At 40.1% G+C, this 21,800-nt stretch overlaps 1 protein-coding gene across 16 annotated transcripts in view; it reads left to right on the top strand.

The window, feature by feature from the left end:
• The window catches only part of PDE1C (phosphodiesterase 1C), a 316,420-nt gene that overhangs the window by 247,689 nt on the left and 46,931 nt on the right, over nucleotides 1-21,800 (top strand). For all 16 annotated transcript variants that reach the window (XM_048075555.2, XM_066992242.1, XM_048075558.2 and 13 more), the window contains 5 exons: nucleotides 3,900-4,000; nucleotides 6,469-6,597; nucleotides 12,580-12,681; nucleotides 14,039-14,159; nucleotides 17,180-17,261. In XM_048075555.2, coding sequence (XP_047931512.2) covers nucleotides 3,900-4,000; nucleotides 6,469-6,597; nucleotides 12,580-12,681; nucleotides 14,039-14,159; nucleotides 17,180-17,261 — 535 coding nt within the window. The remainder of the gene's footprint in view (nucleotides 1-3,899; nucleotides 4,001-6,468; nucleotides 6,598-12,579; nucleotides 12,682-14,038; nucleotides 14,160-17,179; nucleotides 17,262-21,800) is intronic.

Here is a 21,800-nt window from a genome sequence, read left to right as displayed (position 1 = left end):
GTACTTCTTACAAACATATGTAGTATGTTCATACATGCTAAAGAAAGGTAGGGGACATTTTCCTCTTTCCAGAATTTTCTCATATCAATATCTTCTCCTTCCTCTAGGGTAAACAGTTGTTCAGTTCATGACTTTCACAATATGTATGCAAGGAATTTGGACAGGCTGGAAAGCAAGACTTTGATGTCAGAGAGCATGTTGGGACCTTTGGTTTAACAATTAAAAAATCATAAAAGATGATCATTAAAAAAATCATAAAAGAAAAAACCATAAAAGAAAATAGAAACGATGCCCTCATTTACCTTCTTAGCTTATTACTTGCAATGTAAAAAAGTACTTTTTTTCAAACTTAAATAGTTTACATAGCAGTCATTTGTTCTAGTGTCAAAGGGAAGAAACAATTTTGTGGTTTGTCTTTATACTGTTCATTTTCCTCTCTCACGTTTCGTGTTATTTACAAGTTCTCTCAACAATTTAGTTCCAGTCTTTTTTTTTTTTTTTCATCTGCTTTCTTTTCAAGTAAAAATCTTCTTTCCTTCTAATCACATACAGTGCCTGAAATCTCTGTAGTTTTCCTGTTATTTTCTTGCTCAGGATGATGCCTTGGAATGAATTAGGTATAGCCAGACGTGTGAAGGAGAACGTTTTGGGTTCCATCATAGACATAATGAATTTGGAATTAGTCTGATGTTTTTCTCCTAGAGGATTATTACAGAAGCACGAATGGTAGGAACAAGTTCCAAGAGCTACTTTCCTTTAACTCAGATGTTCAGGTGTGATCAGCATTTTATTTGGTATTATTTTCTGATTAATCTTTATTGTTATTAGGAATTGCCATATGATTTTTTTTTGTTGAATACAGACAGGTGGATTCAAGTGGGTACAAATGTGGTGCAAAAGTTAAAGCTGACAATTCTTTCTTTGATACTGTCAAGAATTACATAAGAATGTTTCATACAGAACACCTGTAAAACTGCAGAAGGGCAAGATTTATGTCACATCTGTTTGTAGCAAAGAGAAGTGAGATCCTCCTCTCCTCTGCACTACTGTGGTTAATAACCAGATCATCATAAGCTTATGGGCTCTGAAAATGGTAAATGCTTTGGAACAAGGGGCCATAAACTCAGTGCAAGGAACTAGGCTAATTATTGCTGTCTTTGCTTTGCCGCTTTTTCTTGGCAATACATTCCATTCATTTTGTTAGATTTGGAAACGCTAGTCTTTCCTCTTCCTTTTTCTTTCTGCATGCATCAGTCCTTTTATTTACATGCCAATGACTTCCCTTAGTAGCTAATTCTTCATATCTATTATATGTTTGTGAAAGACAATCATGCCTCATTACACTTTTTTTGTTCCCATTCTGGAAGCCGATACTTGTTCTTTCACGCCTTTCTCCCCACCCTTCCATCGTTGTTGAAGGTTTCGTTCTGGATTGACTTTGTCAGCCCTTTAGAAATCAAAAACTTTCACATTTCCTTGCTCTCTTCACCTGTAACAGTATCCTGCTGCTTTCTCAGTCATTCTTCATGTCTTTGTTCTTTAACAGTAGTGCTCTGTTCTGCAAGATGAAGTCAATTACAGACTAGTACAGGGTAATATCATGACTTTGATGGAGATTACTTCCGTTCTCTGCAGGCTCTTTGCCATCTTGTTTGCTTTTCCTTACAAGGTTGTTGCAGAAAAAAGGAACTAAAAGGTTCCAATTGTTTGCCTGCTATTTTTCTCATATTACTCACAAATCTATTTTGACTTTGTGCTGCTTTCCCAAACTTATTAATTATCCACAGTTTCCAACTGTAATCTCAGTCTGTATTCTGAGCTGCCTTCCTCAAATACTGTTATGATATTTAAAACGGCTCCTCAGGTGTATTACACCCTATTGAAAACTTACATTACCCTGATATTGTTCAGCAAATGATGCTTTGATAGAGCATGCAAGTTTGCACTTTTCGTATATGTGCCTTAAGAGATTAAGGAAGGAGACAGAATGAAGCACAGAGCTCATTGCCTTGGTGCCATTTTAAAGCTTGGGTCATAAGACCCTGCTGGAGTGCGACTTGTCAGATGATGCCCAGAAGGTCCAAAGTGGATGCATTAGACCAGCTGGGTATGTGTCCTGTAGTGGTTCTACTTGCTTATTGTGGATTTGCTCTGCCAGTCCCTGAGTGGGTCTGCCTGATTTTTGTCTATCATGTGGACTATCTCCACTTGGAAAATGGTAGAACATGGCTGAGAAAATGAAGTTTGAGTCTATGTGTGAAGCCTGGAAACCCTAGTTTTGTGGTTTTTTTTTCCCCTGGTGTAGTTGTCAGAAGTTTGGTGCTTGAAAGTTGAAATTATGTTCTATCAGCTGTAAAGCATTCCTTATTCACAGTTCACACTTGAAAATAGAAGCATGATGGTTATTTCTCCACTACCAGCACTGTTTGTTCCTGTCCTTGACCAATTGTGTAAAAAAGGAGAAAGTACTTTAGTTTCTCTGTCTGCTCATTTCTTGATCTCTTTACCCTCAAACTTCTCAAAAATAATTAAAAAAAAGTAAAAAGCAATTCAAGATCTACCTTGATGATGGTCAGTGTCATTGTGCAAAATATCTCTGGAAAGTAACTTCAAACCACATATTTAATATAAGGAGGTCTTTAAAGCTGAGACGAGCTTCATTCTCCAGCTGCACAGCCATTGATGTTTGGGGCTATCTCCAGCAGAGGGGCTGGGGCTGTTCCAGGCATGAAGATGACAAATAAGTAAAAAAAAAAAAAAAAAAAGAGAGAGAGAGAGAAAGTGTTATGATTGCTAGGGCTATGCAGAGATAAAGGCAGGAGAAGAGCTGGACAGGTAGCTGTGTGCAGAGCCCCACAGTTATCTGTGCTTCCCCTGCATGTGGTTAACAGACTGGTGGTTGTCCCTGAGCTACAGCAGATGTCTAGAATGGATTTACAAAACAATTCTGCCTTTAATGGGCTTTGAATTAAAAGACAGTTTCTATGTGAATTTCAGTCAAAATATTTACAGGTTGACAGTGTGCTGTTAAAAAATGTTTGGCAACCACTGTGGTAAGGGTTTTCTCCAAATTGTAGGAGCATTTCATACAAATATTTACAGTATCTACAGTATCTAGAGCCTTTGTCTCTGAGGTACTTGATCCTAACAGCACTCCTTGCATTGTTACCAGTGGAAAAACAGAAATAAAAAGGCTGATTGACTCAGAGGAAAATTATTAAAAGCATCTGAGTCATTTAGAAATCTAAGATGAAAGTGACAATAGCTTTGAAAACTAAGACTTCAGCTAGGCAATTACGGGAAAAAACAAAACAAACAAAAAAAAACCTTAGGGCTTTCTCAGATGTTTCTGTGAATGATAAATAAATAACAAGTTGTACATCTTGTGAGGCTGTGTTCCCTGTCCTCCTCATGATTCAGTGATTGACAATGACTCCTCTAGTTAGTGGAGATAAGTGACATTCTTCTGTATTTGAGACTGTTGCAAAGGTCAACTGAGCTGCAAATACATACCTTGGTGGTATGTGCATACCTGTATATATATCATCCAGTTTTTCTTGAAAAAAAATTGACCTTTCCCTCTCATCCTTACATGTTGCTTTTTAAGAAGGGCAACTCTTTTCCCTCATTCTGTCTTAAGCCTTTGTCTTAAGACTTATTAGTTCCTGAAATTATTTTGCTGTAGTTCAATTTACTTAGATGAAGCTTCAGGAAAAACACTGGTTCAGCTTTGGTGTATCAGCCAGAGAAGTATGCTTTAAAACAGCTGGCAGGCTGCAGGGGAAAGGCAATGATGTGCAGCATTGACTGTCAGCAGGGGATAACTTGCCTTAAAAGACAAAAGCCTTAATGCCTGGGAAAATGACAGCTTATCTGATTGCTCTGTAATTTCTTTTCAGCACTGGCTGACAGAGTTGGAGATCTTCGCTATGATCTTCGCAGCTGCCATCCATGACTATGAACACACGGGAACTACCAACAACTTTCACATCCAGACACGGTGAGGCCATCATAAATCATGATGAAGGGTTGTGAAATAGAAGGGGAAATTTTTGGAGAATAACAGCATAGCCACACAGAAAAGTGCAGAAGCCTTTGCCTTCAAGTGGTTCAGGAGGAATGTTTGTTTCCTTAGGCTACATTTAATTTTCTCTTACAAGCATTCAATTGAAAATATTTGAGTATTCTAGGTTCCTGAGCATTGTTCCGTACTAGTAATCAGGAAAAAGGAAGGTCCCTAAATGTTTCTGTGTAAAGTTGCTGAGGACTGATTGCTGTACAGACTGATGTCTTTCATTGAAGGTATAGTTTTAGAGGAGATACTATAGTTCAAGGGTTCACTGATATCTGTATTCATCAGTGAACACCAGTACTACGCATACTATTTTTACTTAGTGGAAAACCATACCTGCAAAAGGGGATATGTTTACTATTACCTCTTCAGGTAATAAATTATTGCACTCATTTTAAAATCTTTGTAAATTCCTAAAGAATAATTGGTTGCAATGATAAACTGTCTAGATGTCCTTGACTGACATGGCATACTTCGATATTTCTAACATGCACTGCATCTTACCCTAAATTAGATAGCTGGAGTATGTTAGTTGAATCATGCTGTGTATCCCAGATATGCAAAGGTTGCTAGGGTAGATCATACATATGCTCGGGAAAGCTTAGGTACACTGAAACAAGTTTCTGTCTCTGTTCTGGGGTAAGCTTCACTCTACTGCTTACAGCTTCATGCATGCAAGAATTAGGGATATGCTGTATTTCCCAAATAGAAAATAGCTATAGAAAAGTTCAGGGAAGGACAGTGGTAATTTAATTTTTGTAACACTGAATAACAGAGGGTGTGAGATGTCAGGGGAGAAAAATTTACACAGCTCTCTGGGAAGCAGAACTGAGTGGGGACTATAACAAATCATATTCACTTCCTGTTGCCATTAACTTCCAGCAAGCACTTTGTCTTCAGACCAGTTTAGCCATTCAGATCCATGCCCTGGAGCTTAAAATTAAGGTGTGAAGTAGCTTTGGTCTTATTCTATCCCACTGGCGTTTGGCCTTCTGTACAGCAGAGCCTAGTGCACAGATAACAGAAAGCTGTTCAGCTATATCTTGCTTATAGCCGACTTACTATTATGGAAACAATATAGGAGTGCATCTCACAATTACTTACCTGGGTATACTCTGGCTTCGATTTGAGAGCACCATACGCAAGAGCTGGAAATGAGCCTCATGATTCAACCCTAAATTTATGTCTCTCTCTCAGTCAGAAAGCTCTCAGTAACTTTTTCTTAAGCATATAATAAAAAGACTGGGTGAGTCTCGGCTGATGAAATAGATTTTGTGGTGAATTTTGATCTTTAGTTTTTTGTTTTGGTTTGGTTTTGTTTTTTTACTGAATAGCAACGACAAAGTATTAAAAGTGCTCTTGAAATGCTTGTATCTGTGCTATAGGAACTAACCTCTGTGGCTGATCAAAGAAAAACTTTTGAATGTGAGACACTTTAGACAGGGAAGAAGCATAACTTCTTTCACTCTCAGTAAGTTTGCAGATGACACCAAGTTAGGTGCATGTGTCGATCTGCTCGAGGGTAGGAAGGCTCTGCAGGAGGATCTGGATAGGCTGGACCGATGGGCTGAGGCCAACTGTATGAAGTTCAACAAGGCCAAGTGCCGGGTCCTGCACCTGGGGCGTAACAACCCCAAGCAGAGCTACAGGCTGGGAGATGAGTGGTTGGAAAGCTGCCTGGCAGAAAAGGACCTGGGAGTATTGGTTGATAGCTGAATATGAGCCAGCAGTGTGCTCAGGTGGCCAAGAAGGCCAACAGCATCCTGGCTTGTATAAGAAGCAGTGTGGCCAGCAGGACTAGGGAAGTGATTGTCCCCCTGTACTCGGCTCTGGTGAGGCTGCACCTCGAGTACTGTGTTCAGTTTTGGGCCCCTCGCTACAAGAAGGACATGGAGGTGCTCGAGCGAGTCCAGAGAAGGGCAACGAAGCTGGCGAGGGGTCTGGAGAACAAGTCTTACGAGGAGCGGCTGAGGGAGCTGGGATTGTACAGCTTGGAGAAGAGGAGGCTCAGGGGCGACCTTATCACACTCTACAGGTACATTAAAGGAGGCTGTAGCGAGGTGGGGGTTGGTCTATTCTCCCACGTGCCTGGTGACAGGACAAGGGGGAATGGGCTAAAGTTGCGCCAGGGGGGAGGTTTAGGTTGGCTATTAGGAGGAACTTCTTTACTGAAAGGGTTGTTAGGCATTGGAATGGGCTGCTCAGGGAAGTGGTTGAGTCACCATCCCTGGAGGTCTTTAAAAGATGTTTAGATGTAGAGCTTAGTGATATGATTTAGGGGAGGACTTGTTAGTGTTAGGTCAGAGGTTGGACTAGGTGATCTTGGAGGTCTCTTCCAATCTAGACAATTCTGTGATTCTGTGATAACTTTTCCTATGTCTTCTTTTAAATCCCAGGTCAGACTCAGCCATTCTATATAATGACCGGTCTGTGCTTGAAAATCACCATGTTAGTGCAGCATATCGTCTTTTGCAAGATGATGAAGAGATGAATATTTTGTCTAATCTCTCAAAGGATGACTGGAGGTAAAAATGAACATGGTGTCTGCTTTGGAACGTTGTAACATCACCATAGTCTGTTATTGCCTTGTTTGAAGAGCAATATGCGTCGCTGTATATTGTACATTAGTATTTCTATTACTAAGAGAAAAAAAAAAAGCTTTAAAAAGTGTTTGTCTTGCTTATTTCTGCATTTGTTTTTTACCTCAGATAGCAGTAAGACTAGATTTTGTGACGGTGAATAATAATATACAATTTGACTCCCATGTAATTTCAGCAGTTCACAGAGACACCCTTTATACGCATCTGTTTATAAATTAGTGAAGAGGTATACAACTGTTTGTTCATGCAAAAGCATAAATATAACCTCTATCTACTTAGACACCCCCTGCTTGGAAATTATAAATGGGCCTTAATGGAAATAAGAATAAAGTCCAAGAAGCATAAATCAGCATACTATATATGCCAACGTGATGTAAGAAGCTATAATTTAAAACAAGCTTCATGCAACATATGATTTATGTGCCAAAATCAGTCCATGATTTGTTTTCTAATAGCAGACAGTTGAAACCGATGAGGGAACTTTCTGCCTTTATGGGGAATTTTGAACTCCAGAGGATGGTACATTAAAAATAGCCCAATCTGACAGACAGGAAGAATCCTGCTCCGTGGTCTTTCTCATAGGAGGGAAAGTGACTTGTGGGATCTTACATAAAGCATGATGTCTCCTGCATACACTTAAATGTGATACAGTGCTGAGCAGTCAGTTCATCTTACCTATTGGAAATGAGGGGAAATTAGCCTTTCTCAGAGTCTTGGCTTCTAGTCAACTGGTTAGTGAAGGCTCTGCTTCCTAATGACTTTCTCCTGAATTTCCTGTTTATTTTGACTTGTGGATGGTGACATAATCCTGTAGCTGAGCGCCGGGAAAAAGATTCAGGAACTTAAGTGTCTGGTTTCAATCAATGGGAGTGTTGTGGGGGAGCGGCTTGAGAAATCCTACCCCCCAGTATAGAAAATAGTCTCATGGTGGGCAGCAAGCAGGAACTTAAAAAAAAAAAATCTGCATTGAGGTGTTAAAAATCTAATTTTTTATTTTTTATTTTAGCTACAGTTGGTAATGCCTTGTCAAATATTGGCAGCAAATTGCTGCTTCCTTTTATGTTGGCGAGGGAAACGCAAGGAACTGACTAGAAACAGCAGCCTTAGAGCCACTGTCTACAAGGATCAGCAGAGCAGCTGCTTGAGAATGCTTCGTTGCATAGACACTGTCTTTAGGAAAACAGTCTGCTTTGCAGCTTTAAACTGCTTGTGGTTGAATCAAAACTAGCTTCAGATGTTTCTCATTAATTCCCTAGTGTCAAAATGTGTATTCTGTTGAGCTATATGTTTAGACCTAAAGTTTCAAAGATTAATATGTCTGCTTTTTAAGAAATACTCTAACCGCCTGAACAAAAATATTGAGTGGTTTAGATTGCTTATTTGTTCTCTCTCAAATAGGGCTGTATTATTTTGTAGCTGCTGAACGAGCAACAGCTGCAGAATAAAGACCATTATATTGATGTGCTCTAATGCCAAAATGTTATGATTGTTATGTGCCTTTGCTTTTGCATGCCAGTTTGAAATCCCATAGGCAAACATTTGGGAAGCATTGGAAATATCAGTTGACATCAGCAGGATCTATGGTGCTGAGAAAAAAAAACAAGAAGCCCACAGTTTCTCAGACTGGTACTCAAAAATAAGTCTCTCAGTACCAATAGGACCCCAAACATGAAAGGACGCTTTGGGAAACTGTTAAAGCATATCTACATTTAATTTTATTTTTGTAGACATACCTGATAAATCACTTTCAGCAAAAAGTCCAAGTGATGGCCCTTGGAAAGCAAATTCTTAAGTGCTGTTTTGAACTAAGCTCTCATTATATTTTGACAGTATTAATAAGAGAAGATCTGATGATCAGCACATTTCACAATCCTAGAGGTATATGTGGGTTTCATCAGTTTTGTGGTATTCAGTCATCTAGTTAAGGAATGCATTTTCAGGAAATAAATGTAGAAAATTAGACCTATATTTCACAGTTGGAAAAGAAATGTGCACAGGTTTTGAGGGAAAGCAGATGAGACTGAAAGAGATCTTTTGGGCTACAGTCAAGCAGAAAAGAGATGAATGCTTATTAGTACCTAAACAATATTTTACTCTCCATTTTAAAAAACCTATGCTCCTTATTAAATATTTGAAAGTCAGTTCGGTTGCCTCATGTGATGAATCCCATTTGTGCAAGTCATCAACAAGTAAATGAAGAAACTATAACAAAAACAGATCACAGTGAATTAAGAAACTAAACTGCAAAGCAAACAGATGCTTTCTAAGATACTGTTATAGATGTATTTTCTGGCAGTGTATTTCATTGTTAATAATTTCCATGCAATTTATTGAAACAGAGTGTGCAAGCCCTTTGCTGTCAAGTACAGGATTAAAAAGGCACCTGGAAAATGTTTAGCTCCTTAATGCTGTATCAGAGTACAGCTTCGGGAAGTACAGCTTTCATGCAATTCTGATTTTGTCAGTAAAGCTGCTTGAGATTTTGTCTCTTAGATAATTTTGAGCTCTATTTGTCAATCAGTGTTTATTCCTTTGGAGATTGCAGTGAGAAACCTTGAATGGTTCTGACTGAAGACAACTTGGGTCAGAGCTTTCTTTTGTAAATAAATAGCAGGTGATTGGTTGCATAATCACACAGTTTTCTTGTAAAAAATTTTTATGTATCCAGCATGGCCACATGCTTATTCTGGGTGTTATACCTTTAGCGAATATCAGCCATTGAAAATATTTCGTTGAAGGTAGTGTTTTTCCTTCATCCATTAATTTCCATGAGAATCAAGACTTCAACTGGGCAAACTGGGCAAAATGCCTCCCCAAAGGAGATATTCCTGTTGGTTCATAGCATAGAGATCAGGTGATCTAAAACTGTCTTTTTCTTTTCCTTTTCCCGTGAATGCATGGGGATGCGAGTGCTTTGCTAGAATACATTTGCTAGAATACAAAGACAAATCCAACGATGTAATGTTCTCTAAAGCAAAAAAGGTAAGGGTGTGAAGTAATTATTCTAAAAAGCAAATAAAGATATGTTCCAGATGGAGATCAATGCAAGGCTTGGAAATATTTAGATGTCAAGTCATCCAGAGTCTATCTATCTCAGCAATCAGTAGTAAAGATACCATAAAACTGTATGTGCTTATGCAACTGTGCCAGATACCATGTCTTCATGCATATCATCTGCGGGACCTTGGTTAGAAAACAAAAAATCAAAGCTCTGATATTGGCCATAGGACGAATTACTCCCCAGTGTGTGACAGTAATGAAACAGGAAATTCAGTCCAGGTTTTCGTCTTCTCCAATTGCTTTTCCTGACCTTGCTCTCTCAACATTATCGTATCTTTCCCTAATTCTACAGGGGCTGTTAAAAGGCATGGACAAGTTATCTTAGAATTTATTTTCAAATTTGGTAATTTAGAACTTTTTCTTAGTGGTAGGTTATGAGAACATAGTAACTCCCTGGCTCCTGGCCTCTGGCCTCAGAGAAATGTATCTCTACCACAAGATGAAACATGAAAATATAATAAGAAATATTCAAATCCTTAATTGGTTAGAGAAGCAACACAGCCAGATCTGTAAAGCAGACTTTGAGTCCACAAGAGATCTTCAGTTGAGGTGAACTGCGAGAAAACCCATTTCCAAGCCGTCAATATTCTAATAGTCCTAGTGACCACTTTCATATATGTCCTACTTTCAGTTAGGACAGAGTTAATTTTCCTCCTAGTAGCTGGTAGGGTGCTATGTTTTGGATTAGGATGAGAAGAGTGCTGATAACGTGCTGATGTTTTAATTGTTGCAGAGCAGTGCTTACACCAAGCCAAGGACTTTTCAGCTTCTCGCTCTGTCCTGCCAGCGGGCAGGCTAGGGGTGCAGCAAGAGCTGGGAGGGGACAGACCCAGGACAGCTGACCCAAACTGGCCAAAGGGGTATTCCATACCATCTGGCGTCATGCTAAACAATATACAGGACTGGCTAGCCGGGGTGGGGCGCTGGCTGCTCGGGGACAGACTGGGCATCGGTCAGTGGGTGGTGAGCAATTGCATTGTGCATCACTTGTTTCGTACACATTATTATTAGTAGTACTATTATTATTATTATTGTTATTATTATTTTCCAGTCTTAATAAACTGTCTTTATCTCAACTCACAGGCTTCACTTTCCCATTTCTCTCCCTCATCCCAGAGAGGGAGGGGGAAGGGTGAGTGAATGGCTGTGTGGTGTTTAGCTGCCGGCCAGGTTAAACCACAACAACATGGTTGCATTTTTGTACCATAAACCCTTGACCTTTGTAGAAAGACATTTAGACATCTTGATTTTAATACAAGTTCCTCTAATTTATCAGGCTGCTTGCAAAACCACAATATTTAAAATATTTTCAAGTTCTTCTGGAGCACTGAAATTTCTGACAACCTTGTGGAAAAGTATAAGCTTTATAGATGTGTGTGTGTCTAGTGAGGATGTATTGGTTTCCCCATTAAATTAATATTTTGGTGTTGTAATCTTGTCTGTGATAGATCACACTTGCATTTCAGCCCACACTGGCTTTCATTTTGTCTCTGGTTTGGAGTGAATCTGCTTTCTCTCCAGCTGTGGGAGTTCAGGTCCTTGGGTCCTTGTTCCACAAGTGTTTTAAGCTGCTGTCTGCAGCACTGCTGCAAAAAGAAACAGTTTCTCCTATCTTGTCTGGTTCCTTTTGCTTGTATTGACAGAAAGGTTTTTGCTGCTGGGAATGCACCAAACCAGGGAACTGACCAGGATTGGCAAAAAATAAGATCCCCATAAATTTAAACTAATTTGGTTTTCAGCCACCATATCGTTTCCTTGAATGCTGTTGGCTACCCAAGTGCACGTACATAAGGGTGGGAAGAATGAGGTGGGTATGCTGTAGGTAGAGTGAGGCCAGCAGATGCAATCTTAATGTGTGTACAGAACTGGGAGGCCACGTTACGTGACACCCATGGGACTGGGTAAGCACAGAGGTCCTGGGTCTCTATGCACTGGTGGCCTGGGGCTGGAACTTGAGTACAACCACCAGAGGCAAGAGAGACATGCTCAAAATAGACCATGTCCTTCATGAAAGATTCATGAAAAGAAGAATGACAACTTTTATTTTTAAATGAAAACTTACCCATTTCTGAATCTCCCAAATCCTGAGCTGGTATGGTAACTTTGGACTGTTCTTCCTCTGTTAACCCATGGGTGTATGAACTGAGAGAAACAGAAAAGAAATTTACATTGTATGCTAGAGCAGAGAGTTCCGATATTTTAAAATGTCTAGGACATCTACACTGACTTCAAAGGAATTTCGAGCACATCCTAAAATGTTTGTTTAACAAAAATACATAAAGGAATAGTTTGAATGAGTAATATCAAGGAAGCAATGCAGGTTCTCAAAGGTATCAAATGTATGTATACAGTATATTTACAAGGAAATGTTTTTAACATTCTGTTTTTCCTTTAATAATATTAATAGCTATTGATCAGTTTTAGTCAACTGGATAGACATCCAGGCTCAAAAGTTCACCTGATTTTAGGTGAACTAAAGGTTTCAAGGTTTTAAACAATCTTTTTGCTTCCTTCTAAGAATGCCCTATAAAAGAAATCAATCCAAGAAGTCTGTGTTTACTTGAAAAGGGAATGCTAGTGCTAATACTCTCTTCACAAAGGTCTAGGATTTCTTTTAGGAAGGATTAGCCACCTGGCTTAATTTGCAGCCCTCCCACTCCTGTGTTTGTAGAAAATCATTGATCTTCCTCCTGCTCCTGGAAAGAGCGATAATGGAAAGAGTGACATGCAAAGGCAGAAAAGCTGTCAATAATTTGCAGATAGACAACAAAAGAACCTGGAGCATGTCTGATGCTGTTTTTTATATTTCTTTTTCCTTGCTTCTCTCATCATGATGCCATCCAAAAGGGAGTTCAGAGCTCTGGTGATTGAGATGGTGTTAGCCACTGATATGTCCTGTCACTTCCAGCAAATCAAAGCCATGAAGAATGCTTTGCAGCAGCCAGAAGGGTGAGTCACTTCATAACACCATGCAGTGAGGGGCTGCATTTCAGCTGGTGCTTTGCCATTATGTTTGACTTCAAAAGCACCTCTCCAGAGGCCCTCACTCTCTTTGATGTCCACATCAATTCCGTTTATGCTGTTGAATTTTGAATGAATTCACTTAGGAGTGGACATCCCTCTATACACAGGTCTCTGTTCTGTGCTGGTGGACCAAAGCTTGCAAAGGTCACCATGTTGGGATAAGCCTCCCTGGTCATGACTCTTTGTATATGACAGTAACATCAAGGACATGATCAAGCTGAGTGACCTCCACGTCTTGAGTATGACTCAAGGGTATAAGATCTGCAGAAATACAACTAATGCATTGCCCTTGTGTAGATGGTAGCAGATGCCACCACTGCAAGGGGCCTGCTCCATAACCAGAGGCAAGATGAAAACAACCTGAGAGGCACCAAGGGAAGGACTGGAACGTAACAGATGGAGCATTGTGTGGAAGGCCTTGCCCATGGCAGGGGGATAGAAATTGGATGATCTTTGGTCCCTTCCAACTCAAACCATTCTATGATTCTATGATTCTTCTTCCCAGTAAGACAGTGAGAGCTGTAATATTTTGTCTACAGCCTTTTCCCATAAAGTTCCTTTTACACTGCAGAAAGCTCTGAGTGATGGTATTTTTTTTCACTCTAGACACAGGTCTGTCCAGAACCCCCAGAATTATACCTATATCAGACCAGAGTGTGGCTAGCCACTTTGTCCTCACAAAAGGTACAGCTCTTCCAGGTGTATCAGGCAATCAAAATTTAGAGTTAAAATCTTAGACTACCCATCCCAAGAAAATATTATTTACTGGATTCTTGGGCTAGCCTCTCAGGTTACAGTTTTAAGAAATTGCCAGTCTTTCGCCTTCTATGGAACCAGACACAAAAATCACCTTCTGACCTCACAGTAGTTTTCTAACAATGAAACATTTACCAGTTACTGTGTAGAATCACCAGCGTCCCTGAGATCAGATCCTGTTTACTGCAGTAAGATGGTAGAGATTAAATTATTTTCTGAGCTGCATAAAATGCAGCCCAGATGAAATGGGGAATGTAGTGGCTCTTCAGGCCTGATTGTGCAGGCAAGTAAGCCTGGAAAAGAGCTCAGAAAAACTGAGCAAAGTTTCTCTTTGTGCTTCTTAATGTCTCTGTTCCAACAGGAATGGTGTATGTTGGAGAAAAAAGACAATCTTTCATAGTCGTCAGGTTTTAGAAATACAGGTATCACTCCACTAACGTGGCCACATTTTCCTGTTTAGGTGTGATTTTTGTCGTCATTCTCCACTGCAAGTACAATTAATTTGTTTGATCCTTTGGGTTTTCAGAATTGACAAGCCGAAAGCCTTATCACTGTTGTTGCATACAGCAGATATCAGTCATCCAGCCAAGGCCTGGGACCTCCATCACCGCTGGACCATGTCTCTGCTAGAGGAGTTCTTCAGACAGGTAAAGCTGGGGAATTTCCTCTGCATTTTAGCAGCACAGAGAGAGTATGTAGTGTTGGGCAAGGAAGTAGGAAAATTTGAACACAGATCTTTTCCTTCTCTGATTTTCTCAAGAACCTTCTAAATGATGTGAAGCTTTTTTGTCTGGCACCGGTAGCACTGCCTATTAAGGTTCTTGGGAAGTTAGTGTCTGATACACTGCCTACAGATAAAGGCATTGTCTGGGAAGCTAAATCGGGCTAATTACTTTTATAGGTTCAGTATGTGTTTCTAATTAGCAAAAGACAGAATATATGATGTTCTGCTTAGCTGTAAAACCCTAGAAAACAGATTCAGGTAACTGTACTTTATAGAGCTATACCTGTATTTTTGGGGTAAATGTGAAAAATGCATTGCCCTTTACATGATGTGAATTTCTCTAGTTTATATCTCATAGTGGACCTCCCATTGATGGACCCACAAATCTAGACGAATCATTAAGCTCTATGTGATAGTTACAAGCTCCCCAAGTGGCTAAATGAAAGCATGTAAATAGCTGCCTTTAAAAAAAAGAAGTAAAACTAAACAGAGTGCTTAGGAATATATGTGATACTTTTCCCCAATATGAATTAGTAAACTAAGCCAAAAATTAAGTGGTTTATTTCCCTCCAAAGTTCAATAACTTCATGTTTTATAGTAAATCTGAAAAAAAAAGCCAATTTTTAAAAAGTTTTAACAAGTTTTTAAAATGGCATCTGCTTTTAAAGGCATTGCAGGAATGCCTTCTTAATAAGGATATTGCAAAAATTTGCTTTGAAATGAATCCTTTAATTTGTTTTTCAAACCAAGAATGGGTTTACTAGGTGGAAGCAGGTAAATCATGTCTTCAGCTGTCCGTGCATTGTCACACGGGAGACTCATGTAAGAAGGATGATCTTCACATACATTTTAGGGAAGACTTTACCTCTGGGCATGTTTATTCTTTTATTCTATGTTTGTTCTTCTATTTTAGCTCTAAAGGGTACTAAATTTGATAAAATACACCATTGCTGAGTGCTCTAAAGATTGGTAAGGGAATTAAGATTAGCTAGATGTAAGATCACAAAAAGCCCAAGTTTGGATCTGCTTTACAAGTGTAATAAAGACAAAATTATTTTTTTATGTTTTCACTGGGATAATTTACTTTCAGCCAACAAATCCTATGTTCATTTTGAATGACAAATGTCTTCACATTTAGATAAAGCTTTATGTAAAACTTGCATTCTAGTTCCAAATTAAGACACAGTATTAACTCCCTTTTTAGGAAAACTCTTAAACTTACCATGAAGTGTAGACTTATGTTCATTGAAGTTATGTAGTAGTAGGTAAATAAATGCATCCCTACCTGACAGCAGAAGAGCAACACACGCTCTTCTCTGCATACAAGCTAAAAAGTGCCACTAGCTAGAGGGGACCATGGGACTAAGAAGTTGGGCTGGCTTCAGTTTAGGTATTTATTTTCTTACGCTCTTTAAGTGCAGATTATTTCCTATCCTTTCTGTTTTGTGCTTTATGAGACATAAAGCCTCACTTAAACGTCGTCAGTGCAGTTCCCCAGCCCTATTGGTTTCCAAGTATTCTGTGATGTGACACAGGTCTTCCTACATGACCCAACTGCGCTGTAGATGTGAATGCTGCTTCTGAATACTTTTTTTTTATATATATATATATATTCAGCAGCTATGGTGAGCATGTCTTAAAGGAAACATCTTGTGTGTTTTATTTATGCAATTTAGCCAGCCATGAGGGATCTGCCCAAACAGCTTAGAAGTCAAGTATCTCTTTGAGCAGTCAGGAAGGCAGCTAGGGGCTCCTTGCTAAATAGAATTAGGCAAGAGAATTAGGAGTAAGAGAAGACCTATGATTAGGTAAGAGCTGGCATTGAAAAATTATTTCCTGAGAGATATGGCAGACAAAGTAATGCAAGGTTACTTTAAAATATATTTGTGTTTAGTTTCTGTTTTACCCTGAGTTTTGAACATTGGACTCCTAACGTAAAGCAAAATTGTGCCACAATGGAAGAAAATTATTGTTTCACCCAAAACTCTAACAGAATTTATTCCTCCATTTCATGTATGTTGTATTAACAACAAAGAAAAGACACTTCTTATGCCTACAGAAGTTATTCTCTAATTTGTTTGCTGGGTATTTTAACTTCCAGTTGGCATTAGTCAGAACACTGCCATGAACTTCAGCACAGTTAAAGTAAGCTGCTGATTTAAGGAATTGATTCTCTAGTATATTTAACAAGCTATTTAAATTTGAATGCTCACAGTGGATTACTGAAACTATCTCATCCTATGTGTCCTCTCAGCATAAAGCAATTTATAACAGAGTGACTGAACCAAGCTTTTTGAGAATAGGCAGCTTGAATGACTGGAATAAATGGGGTTATAACACTTCATCTTCTGCACGATCTTGTGATGTTAGAAAAGGATTGTCAGTTCTGAGGGCTGTAAAGCATGTTTGGACTTCTGCTCTTAAACACTTTCATAAAAGTTGACAATGTCAGTGTTTCCTATGGACAAAGAAAGTACTCTGCATCTGGCCAGCTATGAGTGAAATCCTTATCTGAAAGACAAAAAAAAGGCATACAAACAAGTGCAAATCCTGAAAGATCAGCCTGACACTGATGTTTTCTCTTGAAAGTTTTGTTCCAACAATTGGGTTTTGCTGAGTTCTCCAGAGAGCTACAATGAGAAGTGTTTTTGTGCTCAAGTGGGTGTTTAATTGGTTCATGGAAGTACCAAACAGCAGAGAAAGCTCTGAGGAAAGATTCAGTAGAATTAAGATGCTCAATTCACAAATTTCTCCTTGTACAGCTACTTTTCCAGCCAGACTCAATTGTCCACAAATAATTTGTGTTTAAGAAACACACACAAATATACAAAACCCACTTCACTAGAGAAAGTAAAATGTGTGGCTTTTACAGCAATGACCTAAGATATCAAAGTTCAGTGTGTCTTGTCTTGTTCTAATTTATTCTCAATTTTGTTTCTCCAGGGTGACAAAGAAGCAGAACTAGGGCTTCCTTTCTCTCCATTGTGTGACCGCAAGTCTACAATGGTTGCTCAGTCTCAAATAGGTATGTCCCTTTTGGTTCATTCTAAGATTCTTCGACAAATAAAACTTATTCTTCCCTGTGGGGCTAAGATCACAGTGATCATTTGGAACTAGGTTAAAGAGAGGAAATAATAAAGTGCAATGGTGTTATTTTCTCCAGATCAACAGTTCAAAGCTGAGGAGACATTAAATTTATGGTGATGGATCTATGCAGTAAATGAGTTACCTCTGATCTGACTGCAGGGCTGACTGCAGTGCCCAGTTATGACACTACTCTGTGGTTTTCTGAGCTGTGGATAAGAGGTGTGCATGGCAATGTGTTGAGATATGAGTATCGTTAATGGGTATGGAAACCTAATATCAGTCCTTTTGATGACCTGGGCAAAAAATATTGCTTTTTTAAAATTTCATTTATTCCTGCCTCTCTTTCCCTCCCGTTGCTCCAAGCCAACTAATATTTTGTACTGAAGCAAAGCAAACAGCAAACGTTTTTCAACTCCATCCATTCAGAAGCAAATATCTTTTTACAGACTCACTGGTAGTACTTTCTCTACCTCTCACAGAGTCAGAGAATCACAGAATGATTAAGATTGAAAAAGACCTCTGGAGGTCATCTGATCCAACCCTCCTGATCAAGCAAAGACACCTACAGTGGGTTGCCCAGGACCATGTCCAGATGGCTTTTGAAGATCTCCAAAAAGGGAGACTTTACAACCTCTCTAGGCAACCTCTGCCAGTGCTCCATCACCTGCACAATAAAGAAGTGCTTCTTGATGTTCAGACAGAATGTCTCATGTTCCTGTGTGTGCCCATTGCCTCTTGTCCTAGCATTGGGCACCACTGACAAGAGTCTGGCTCGATCCTCTTTGCACCCTTCCTTCAGGTGTTTATAGGCATAGATAAAATCTCCCCGAGCCTCCTCTTCTCCAGGCTGAACAGTCTCAACTGTCTTAGCCTCTCCTCATAGCAGGGGTGCTTCAGTCCCTTGATCATCTTGGTGGCCCTTCCTTGGATTCTTTCCATTATGTCCAGCTCTCTCTTGTACTGGAGGCCCCATAACTGGACACGGTACTCCAGGTGCAGCCTCACCAATGCTGATTAGAGGGTAAGGATCACCTCTCTTGACATGCTGACAATACTTTGCCTAATGCAGCCAAGACTACCCTTAGCATTCATAGCAGCAAGGGCACATTGCTGATTTGTGTTCAACCTGGTGTCTACCAGGGATTCTAGGTCCTTTTCTGCAAAGCTGCTTTCAAGTTGTGTGGCCCTCAGTGCATACTGGTACCTGGGGGTGTTCTTCCCCAGGTGCAGGACTTTGCACTTCTCCCTGTTGAACTTCATGAGATTTTTGTCCAGCCTGTCAAGGCCCCTCTGGATGGCTGCATGGCCCTCTGGTGAGTCAGCCAGTCCCCCCTGTTTTGTGTCATCTGAGAATTCACTGAGGCTTCACTCTACCCCACTGTCTTCTCCAATTATTGAGTGAAAGGTGGGAGGATATGGAAACAAGTCTGATATTTGGGGAGACGTCAAGAGGAGTTAAGTGAAGTAAACACGTTCAGCAGGCTGGGAGCATAAAAAGAAAACTTTTCCAAAAGAAAAGTTGAATTTGTGGGTAGATTGTTATACCCAGAAAGCAAGTGAAATAGAGAGGAGAAGAATGTGATCTAACCTTGACTGGAGAATAGAGTACCAAGCAGAACAAGAGAAATATAATGGTGACCCTAAAAATGAGGGAACTGAGTCCAGAAGCAGAAAGAAAGCAAATGTATTCAATGAAAACAAACAAAAAATTTGAAGTATGAAATTTCTCAGCTGTCTCCTGAGCTGTAAAGAGCTGGCCAAAGAATAAAACAAAGATATTCCCAAACTTAGGAAAGTTCAGATGCACATCTGTGCCTCAGAGCTGGTTTTTTTTGTTTAAAATTATTTCATTGTTCCTGTTAGGCAAGCCATTCTCTGAGGGGACCCCATTCCAGATTTTTCTGGCTCTAACAGTTTAGGCAGTTCAGCCAAGAATCTGAACTTGAAAAGCCATGCACAGGCCTAGCTTAGTTGCCAAACATATAAGAGCGTACCCCTTCGTAACAGTAACCCAAAAAAGTGGGTATAAGTGTACGGCACAACACAAGTGCTGAAGTAATTTGTGTTTTGCAATCAGCTCTGTGGAGGGAAGCAGCAGCAAACTTTGAGAGTTACAGTCTCAGTTAAAACTCATATTGAGGACTCCTGGGCAGACTACGCCTGCTGCTGTGCTATGGGAGAAGGTAATCCCTCTTTGTCTGGCTCATGTGGAGGAAAGGGCATGTAGAGACATCTCTTTCATACGGGTTCTAGCAGCTTTCAGTTATGTCCCTCACTCCTTACAGAGGAGAGGAGCTGTGCTTCCCATGCAGCCCCTTCCACATCCTGGTGTATGGTTGCAGTGTGCTTGGAATACCATTTGCCTTGTTCTCTTCTGTTATGCTTCTTTGTCCGGAAGGCCAGGAGATCCAAGACACTTCTACACTGATGCACCTTGTGTCAAGGGGATCGAGTGTACCCTCAGTAAGTTTGCAGACAACACCAAGATAGGTGCATGTGTCGATCTGCTCAAGGGTAGGAAGGCTCTGCAGGAGGATCTGAATAGGCTGGACCGATGGGCTGAGGCCAGCTGCATGAAGTTCAACAAGGCCAAGTGCCGGGTCCTGCACCTGGGGCGTAACAACCCCAAGCAGAGCTACGGGCTGGGAGATGAGTGGTTGGAAAGCTGCCTGGCAGAAAAGGACCTGGGAGTATTGTTGATAGCTGAATATGAGCCAGCAATGTGCTCAGGTGGCCAAGAAGGCCAACAGCATCCTGGCTTGCATAAGAAGCAGTGTGGCCAGCAGGACTAGGGAAGTGATTGTCCCTCTGTACTCGGCTCTGGTGAGGCTGCACCTCGAGTACTGTGTTCAGTTTTGGGCCCCTCGCTACAAGAAGGACATGGAGGTGCTCGAGCGAGTCCAGAGAAGGGCAACGAAGCTGGCGAGGGGTCTGGAGAACAAGTCTTACGAGGAGCAGCTGAGGGAGCTGGGATTGTTCAGCTTGGAGAAGAGGAGGCTCAGGGGCGACCTTATCACACTCTACAGGTACATTAAAGGAGGCTGTAGCGAGGTGGGGGTTGGTCTATTCTCCCACGTGCCTGGTGACAGGACAAGGGGGAATGGGCTAAAGTTGCGCCAGGGGGGAGGTTTAGGTTGGCTATTAGGAAGAACTTCTTTACTGAAAGGGTTGTTAGGCATTGGAATGGGCTGCTCAGGGAAGTGGTTGAGTCACCATCCCTGGAGGTCTTTAAAAGATGTTTAGATGTAGAGCTTAGTGATATGATTTAGGTGAGGACTTGTTAGTGTTAGGTCAGAGGTTGGACTAGATGATCTTGGAGGTCTCTTCCAGCCTAGATGATTCTGTGATTCTGTGAAGCCACTGCAAAATTGAGGATGAAATAAACCATCACCAAGATAATTACACTTTATAAAAGAGGCAGACATATATAGTTAAATACTATCACTATACTCAGTTTGTGCAGTTTTGTAATCCATTGACATTAATAGGCCACTGCCTATAAATCTTGCTGTCTAGCATTGTAAAATTTTAATTTCTCAGTCTGCTAAATATATTGGCATTATCTTTCTGTAACATCTCTTTTATTAAATCAAAAACTCTTACATTTTCTGCCTTTCTGCTGAGGTAAGGCTTTCAAAGTCGTAGGCTAGATTCTCAGAGAAATAATCTGTGCTTATTCATTTATTTATCTGATTAACAGCCTGAACAGATTGTTCCCTGGAATAATAATTACTGCATTTGTTTGTAGAAGTTCCTCTTGAATTCCAAATCATGCCATTATCTGTAGCAAGCAGCCTTGAGTTTCTACAAATAAAAACAATCTGTCCTTTGTGAAATAAAATTGTGCTTTTGGTTCTGACAGGGGCAGATCCTAGAAATCCTGTTTTAGAGGCTTAGCTTGTTTGTAGTTGCTTGTTTGTTGCTCAATGGTCAGTGCAGATGCAACAATGGGCAAGCATTTTTATTAATGAAAGGTCTTCACAAATGCAGACTGAAGGCTTTGCTGTATGCACTCTTTCCATGAAAATGGAGCAATCGAACAACCAAAATTTCCTCAAAAGAAAGAATGTCTTATTCTCTTGTTGCTTAAATTTGTAAAGAAATTGTTCAGTATTTAAACTCATAATTTAAAAAATGATTATAAAATAATGAACCTTGATTTAAAACCTACTAATGCTAATGACTGGTTAATCATATTTTTCTTCTTCAATAAAATGGATGAATTATATATTTCTGTACCCCAGTGAGGTACAGAAGTCAGGAGATTTCCTAGTCCAGAAGTCAGGCTGCTGACCAGAGTAGGAGAGGCACAGAGACTGGAAACAAAACCAGGCCAAGACTTGTATTTCCACACAAGAATATCAGGAGTTAAAACTTCTCTGTCTATCTCAGACTGTAGGAAGCTTGTTTGATGGGAGATCAGCCTCTTTTGCAGCTAATAAATGTAGCAGCATCCTTTTATTTTTGTCCATTGACT

Source organism: Anser cygnoides, chromosome 2 (genome assembly GCF_040182565.1).
Source record: "Anser cygnoides isolate HZ-2024a breed goose chromosome 2, Taihu_goose_T2T_genome, whole genome shotgun sequence".
Classification (NCBI taxonomy): domain Eukaryota; kingdom Metazoa; phylum Chordata; class Aves; order Anseriformes; family Anatidae; genus Anser; species Anser cygnoides.
Note: the sequence above shows the minus strand (reverse complement) of the source record. Positions and strands in the feature narration are given on the sequence as shown.